Raw genomic sequence first — 7,436 nt, 5'->3', positions numbered from 1 at the left:
AAAGGACATGCTCTGCTCCCAGTGCTGCTTTCTTGGTGGTGTGAAGTCCCCAACCTCTCTGCTTGTTTCTCTTTCATCTCCTGTAAGATAAAAGGTGGTGTAGACTACATCCCAGGGAAATTTACACTGGATCAGGGATGTCACCTGAGCAAGGGTGTTACAATCCCACCCTAATCCTCTTTAACCACAGGCAGAGATTATAATTTATAATACATAGGAAAATCACAAAATGGAGGACAACCACACAATCCTGGGAATCATGGCTTAACTAAGCTGGCACATGTTTTTTGGGGGGAAACAATTCAACCCATGGCAGTACTGAAGAAGTCGTCCAAGCTGCACTGAAGGCATTGGCAAAAAAAAAAAAAAAAAAGGCTCCAAGAATTGACAGAATTCCAATTGAGATATTTCAACAAACAGATGCAGCTCTGGGGGCACTCGTTCACCTACGTCAAGGAATTTGGAAGACAGCTACCTGGCCAGCTGACTCTGAGAGATCCATATTTGTGCCCATTCCAAAGAAAGGTGATCCAACAGAATGTGGAAATTATCAAATATCATTAATATCACAAAGTAAAAAATATTGATGAGGATTATTCAAAAGCAGTTGCAGCAGTATATCAACGGGGAACTGCCAGAAATTCAAGCCGGATTCAGAGGAGGACATGGAACAAGGGATATCATTATTGATGTCAGACTGATCCTGGCTGAAAACAGAATACCGGAAAGATGTTTACTTGCATTTTATTGACTATACAAAGACATTTGACTCTGTGAATCACAACAAATTATGTATAACAGTGCGAAGGATGGGGATCCCAAAACACTTAATTGTGCTCATGCAGAACCTGTATACAGACCAAGAGGTAGTTGTTCAAACAGAACAAGGGGATACTTCATGGTTTAAGATTAAGAAAGGTGTCAGAGTTGTATCCGTTCACCATTCTTACTCAATCTGTATGCTGAGTAAATAATCTGAAAAGCTGGACTATATGAAGAAGAAGGAGGCATCAGGATTAGAGGAAGACTCATTAACAACCTGTGATATACAGATGACACAACCTTGCTTGCACAAAGTGAAGAGGACTTGAAGCTTTTATTGATGAAGATCAAAGACTACAAACTTCAGTATGGATTGCACCTCAACATAAAGAAAACAATAATCTACAACTGGACCAATAAGCAACATCATGATAAACAGAGAAAAGAGTGAAGTTGCCAAGAATTTCATTTTATTTGGATTCACAATCAACACCCACAGAAGTAGTAGTCAAGAAATCAAGCAATGTATTGCATTGGGCAAATGTGCTGCAGAAGTCTACTTTAATGAGCTCAAAAGCAAAGATGTCACCTTGAGAGCTAAGGTGTGCCTGGCCCAAGCCATGGTATTTTTACTGGCCTCATAATGCATGCAAAAGCTTGACAATGAATAAGATAGACCAAAGGATCGATGCATCTGAATTACGGTGTTGCCAAAGAATAGTGAATATACCATGGACTGCTAGAAGAACAAATCTGTCCTGGTAAAAGTACAGCCAGAATGCTCCTTAGAAGCAAGGATGGCCAGATCTCATCTCACATACTTTGGATATGTTATCAGATGGGACCAGTCCCTGGAGGACATCATGCTTGGTAGAGGGTCAGTGAAAAGAAGAAGACCTTCAAGATGGATTGACACAGTAGCTGCAACAATGGGCTCAAACACAGCAAGGGCTATGAGGATGGTACAGTGTCATGGATTGAATTATGTCCCCCCAAAAATGTGCATATTAACTTGGTTAGGCCATGACTCCCAGTATTTTGTGGTTGTCCTCCATTCTGTGATTGCAATTTTATGTTAAAGAGAATTCAGGTGGGATTGTAACACCCCTACCAGGTCACATCTCTGAGCCAATGTAAAGGAATTTTCCCTGGGGTGTGGCCTGTATGCAAGCAGAGAGCTGAGGACCTCATACCACTAAGAAAGCAGCACCGGGAGCAGAGTGCATTCTTTGGACCCAGGATCCCTGCGTGTGAGAAGCTCCCCGACCAGGGAAGATTGAGGACAAGGACCTTCCTCCAGAGCTGACAGAGAGAAAGCCTTCCCCTGGAGCCAATGCCCTGAATTTGGACTTTTAGCCTACTTCATTGTGAAGAAATAAATTTCTCTTTGTTAAAGCCATCCACTTGTGGTATTTCTGTTATGGCAGCACTAGATGACTGAGACAACCAGGCAGTGTTTCATTCTGTTGTACGCAGGATCACTATTAGTCCGACCTGACTCAATGGCACCTAACAGTAACAACAGCTGGTTTTTGTGACTTTTAATGTCCTTATTTTCCAAAATATAACCTCCTTCCGGCATTAAAAACATTCTTTTTCTGGATCATATGGATTAAACCCTCTTTGTGGGTAAGGATCACTTTTTATTTTTCTTTCGCTCCTCTAAACAAGCACAGTACAATGCCAAGAACATAGTAACCACACTGAAGGAACATGTAACAAACCTAATATCCTATACATACTTTAAATAGAAATCTACACTAAGAATACATGTATTCATTTATTTTCTTATGTTCATACAGCATCCTATTCAAACATCTCTGTAAATTCTTACCACACTTTACCTATTTGGGTTAGGCTTTCAATGAGCCAAACAATATATTGCAAGTTACAGTGAAAAAAGTAAATAGAAATCTCTAAAATTCAATATTCAAACTTAATCAAATTACTAATTTTTAACTAAAAATATTTTTCCTAGTATCCTTTAGAGAAAATCTTCACACTAATCTATTTTTGTCCATGTAATGAATTGAAGACAGCCATAAATATGGCAGTCTCAAAATATCATACCAAATTTAATGCTGCAAAGTAACTTATCTCCTCTAAAACTTCACTAATTCTAAATGGTATAACAAAACATTAAGAACTCAGTGTCCATCCTAAAAATTAGACAGTCTTCTTTGACTTCTTCTTCTCTGCTTCTTCCTTTTCCTTTTCTATTTCAGTTACTTGTAATTCAATTTCCTTGGCACTAAACATCTAAAATGAGAAAAAAGTTAAAAAATCAAATTTTAATTATGCCAATAATTTTTAAATATTTACAATATGAAGGAACCAAATTATATTTCACAGACTTATATTCTCTATTTGTAACTACATTTTACAGATGCAAATGTGCAATTAAATGTTTCAAAAGATTCAAAAGCAACATACTTGTAACAATTGTGGACAAAATCAGAATTCTGACTTATCCACTATCATTGTGCTAAAAAAGAATGCAGGGCAAATGTGATACTGCATTGTATATCTTCTATATGTATGTAACTCCGAAAACATTCTAATGCAAGGCTTATTCTTATCCATGAGCAAAAAAAAAAAGTCTCCAAAAAACCAAACTCATTGCCATGGAGTCAATTCTGACCCATAGCAACTCTATAAGGCAGAGTAGACTAACTGCCCAGAAGGGTTTACAAGGCTGTGACATCTTTATGGAAGCACACTGCCAAATCTTTCTCATCAGCTGATGGGTTCAAAGTGTCAACCTTTTGGCAGCCACTTTCTCAACCACTGAGCCAACAGGGCCACTTATCCATGAGCAGCAAGTAACTCATTACTGAAACCCCCTACACCTGCACCATGCAGTGTTTCTGTGATAGGATATAACTGTTTTATCAGTTTAGTGACTAGCCAACAGAGGTAGGGGAAAGATGATTTGTACTTCACTGTTTTACTCCTCCCTCACTAAGTAAAAAGCAAAAAGAGTTTTTAGTTTCTAAAAATTCACAATATAATTTCACTTTTCTGTTCTACTGCTTCTGAACAGATCCAAGGGTTACATGATTGCTGTTATAAAAATAATGAAGTTAAGAAATTTTCATGTAAAGACCTGAATGTGATGACCTTAATATTGAAAAGAGATTATTTATAAAACAGATAAATGAATAATCAACTTTATGAAAAGGCGAAGTTTCACACATGTTAGAGATGGAAGTGTTTTTAGCAATTAGTACACCACCAGATTTTACATATAAGGAAACTAAGACTCCTAAAGTTAAGTGATTTGGCCAAAGATTGACAAAGAATTAAAAACTAGGTGATCCAACTCCAAAATTATTTTCATTTCACCAATAAGATGTGTAGGAATACCTATATTTGTTAATAATCTATACATAAAATATTATCTAAACATTTTATCAAGTGGATTATCAATGAAGCAATTATTGTGACTAACATGGGATGTAAAAATAAAGAGGAACAATATAGTTCTGTCACTAACAAGTCCACAGTTTAGTGGGAAAAACAGACATATAAACAAATCATTATGCTGCAATAAAAACCTGTAACAAAGTGATGTGGGAACACAAAATATTAAGCGACGCTACCTGGAGACGAGTCAAAGAAGCTTTTTTAAAAATGGGACCAGGCTGGCGAACATTTTAAAATTAAGGAGGTAGCCAAGTACATCAAACAAAGTCCTCTACTTGTGCTACATACACGTAATGATAAAAATCAAATGGTACTAAAAAACTTACAATGAAATACAGTGGTCCCCTGCTCTGCTCCACCCCACTTCTTTTCCACCCTTTACTCAGAGGCAACTACATTCAACTCTTTCAGCTGTGTCTTCTGGTTTTTACCTTCATATTTTTAAGTATTATGATTTCACTGCTATTTCTTTATTCTATTTCAGACATCATCTATTGACTTCCTAGTACAGTAGGTGAGGATTCAGGTATTTTACATCCCCTTTTTATCTTTCTCAGGAGCCCTAGTGGTACAGTGGTTAAGAGCTCAGCTGCTAACCAAAATGTTGGTAGTTTGAACCACCAACGGCTCGTAGGAAACTGTATGAGGCAGCTCTACTCTGTTCTATAGGGTCACTATGAGTCGGAATCCACTTGAGGGCAACAGATTTGGCTTGGTTTTTGGTATCTTTCTCAAGGGGAACGCTGAAGGCACAGTGGTTACGATGCTTGGCTGTAACCAAAAGGTTGATTGTTTGAACCCACCAGCGGCTCCTCAAGAGAAAGATGTGGCAGTCTGCTTCTGTGAAGATTTATAGCCTTGGAAACCTTCTGGGGTGGTTCTACTCTGTCCTATAGGGTCACTATGAGTTGGAATTGACTTGATGGCAGTGAGTTTGGGTTTTTAGTTATCTTTCTCCTCAAAATAGTTTTATAACACAATGATGTTTTTATGTGAATAGTTTTTTACAGTATTATGATTAAACAATTACTGTGCTGAAACAAGAAGTATATTTTTACATTTCTTTCTCATAAATTCTTGTTTCCAGAAGCTGATAAAGACCTTTTTTTTTAAAAAAATCACTGGTTAGTGTTCCATATGCCTATTGCTAAAATTTTCCAAACATTCCAGCAGATTAATCATATACCAACTAACAATTTTTCCAAAAGTTCAAGTACAGTTCCCAACACTTTTCTTTTTTTAAGATTTCTCACTGTGTGCTTCTGACTTCCTACTTTAATCTGTAACAGTTGCTGAAGTTGTGAAGGATTTCATTTTACTCGGATCCACAATCAATGCCCCTGGAAGCAGCAGTCAAGAAATCAAGCAATGTACTCCACTGGGCAAATCTGCTGCAAAAGACCTCTTGAAAGTGTTAAAAAGCAAAGATATCATTTTAAGGACTATAAGTGCATCTGATTCAAGCGATGGTGTTTTCAATCACCTCATATGCGTGCAAAACCTGGACAATGAATAAGGAAGAACAAAGAAGAACTGATGCCTTTGAATTATGGTGTTGGCAAAGAATATTGAGTATACCATGGACTTCCAGGAGAATGAACAAATTTTTCTTGGAAGAAGTACAGCCAGAATGCTTCTTAGAAGTGAGGATGGCGAGACTTTATCTCACATACTTTGGACATGTTATCAGGAGTGACCAGTCCCTGGAGGAGGACATCATGCCTGGTAGAGGGTCAGCGAAAAAGAGGAAGACCCTCAAGGAGATGGACTAACACAGTGGCTCCAAGAATGGGCTTAAACATAGCAACAGCTGTGAGGATGGCGCAGGACCAGGCAGTGTTTTGCTGTGTTGTACATGGGGTTGCTAAAGTCCGAACTGTTTTGTTGTGTTGTACACAGGGTCACTAGAGTCGGAACTGACTTGATGGCACTTAACAACAGTTAATGACTTACCTTCAAAGGCTGATTTCTTCTTATTATAGCAAGTTCAATGTTTTTTCCACCAGATTGGACAACCTAACATAAACACAGAACAAGTACAATATTAAGAATTACTTTAGCAAATTTTGTGTTTTAATAAAAAATTGGACGAAAAACACAAAACACACTTTATTGAATGTGCTGTATCAGATCACTTACTTCTAGCAAAGCTCTTATTGCCAGTTTGATAGCTTCGTTGTCGTTTGCCATAGCATCTTCTGTGTAATTCTTTTCTAGAAATTCTCTAACAGTTTTAGCACTTCGGCCTATTGCATTTGCCTTAAAAAATAAAAGATAATTATTAATATCATCACAACATGACTGAATTTATGGTTAAGTTTAGGGTTTTGGATTTTGTTCCAGCATTCCTTAGTATAGTTACAAAATGAAAAGTGTAAGTTTGAAAACTCAGAGAACATTTCAGCAGCTCATTTGGTTACTATATGAATAATCTGTAATAGGGGCATAACTTTTACTTTCAAATATACCAATGCTTTGTCCTAGCCAATGCTTTCAAGTCCTTAATAACCAGAAAAGATTGAGCTTGGAACTGCAAAAGATGTGGAAAGAAAGGGAAGTATAAGGTTTTGCAATATAGTGCAGAAGGAAAAGAGAAAAGACATTAATGTGAAGAGGAAAGCTGTTTACATAAATAGGACTAAGCGTCAATTTCTTATAACTCAGAAGAAAGTACAGCGGTCACCTAATTACTGAATCACTTCTTTGTATGTAGATACGTAAGAAGAGTCACTTCTGTTCCATTCCTCATTTTTCTGTTCTCAACATTTTCATCAGAAGAAGAAAAAGAGGCAAACGAGTTCCCCTGGTTACATGGCTACCGATAGTGGACAGCATGCTCTTTTAATTAAGTCTAAATATCGAAACTAGTAATAGTGATGCTGATGGTAATAATTTAACAGAGCATTAATGTCCCAGGCACTATGCTAAGCATTTTGCATGGATTGTCTAATTTAATCATCACAAAAACAATAGGTACTACTGCTAACCCCAATTCATGGGTGAGAAACTGGAGGTTTAAAAAAAGGCTAAAAAAGGATTTTTCAATCTCAGCACTACTGACATTTTGGGCCAGATATGTCTTTGTTGTGGGGCTGTTCTATGCATTGTAGGATGTCGAGTAGCATCCCTGGCCCCCATTCAGTAAGATGCCAGTAGCACCCCCTCCCAGTTATAAGTCCCGACACTGCCAAATGCTTGTTGGTGGGGGCAGAGGCAAAACTGTCCTGTTTGAAAAACACTAGGGTAAG

General features: G+C 37.6%; 1 protein-coding gene across 3 annotated transcripts in view; it reads right to left on the bottom strand.

The window, feature by feature from the left end:
* Nucleotides 1–2,928: 2,928 nt before the first annotated feature.
* Nucleotides 2,929–7,436, bottom strand: part of PSMA8 (proteasome 20S subunit alpha 8) — a 41,111-nt gene continuing 36,603 nt past the window's right edge. For all 3 annotated transcript variants that reach the window (XM_049901241.1, XM_049901242.1, XM_049901243.1), the window contains exons 5-7: nucleotides 6,328–6,447; nucleotides 6,142–6,204; nucleotides 2,929–3,021 (exon numbers count right to left, since the gene is read on the bottom strand). In XM_049901241.1, the coding sequence (XP_049757198.1) occupies nucleotides 2,929–3,021; nucleotides 6,142–6,204; nucleotides 6,328–6,447 (276 nt within the window). The remainder of the gene's footprint in view (nucleotides 3,022–6,141; nucleotides 6,205–6,327; nucleotides 6,448–7,436) is intronic.

This window comes from Elephas maximus, chromosome 11, assembly GCF_024166365.1.
Source record: "Elephas maximus indicus isolate mEleMax1 chromosome 11, mEleMax1 primary haplotype, whole genome shotgun sequence".
NCBI classification, from domain to species: domain Eukaryota; kingdom Metazoa; phylum Chordata; class Mammalia; order Proboscidea; family Elephantidae; genus Elephas; species Elephas maximus.
Note: the sequence above shows the minus strand (reverse complement) of the source record. Positions and strands in the feature narration are given on the sequence as shown.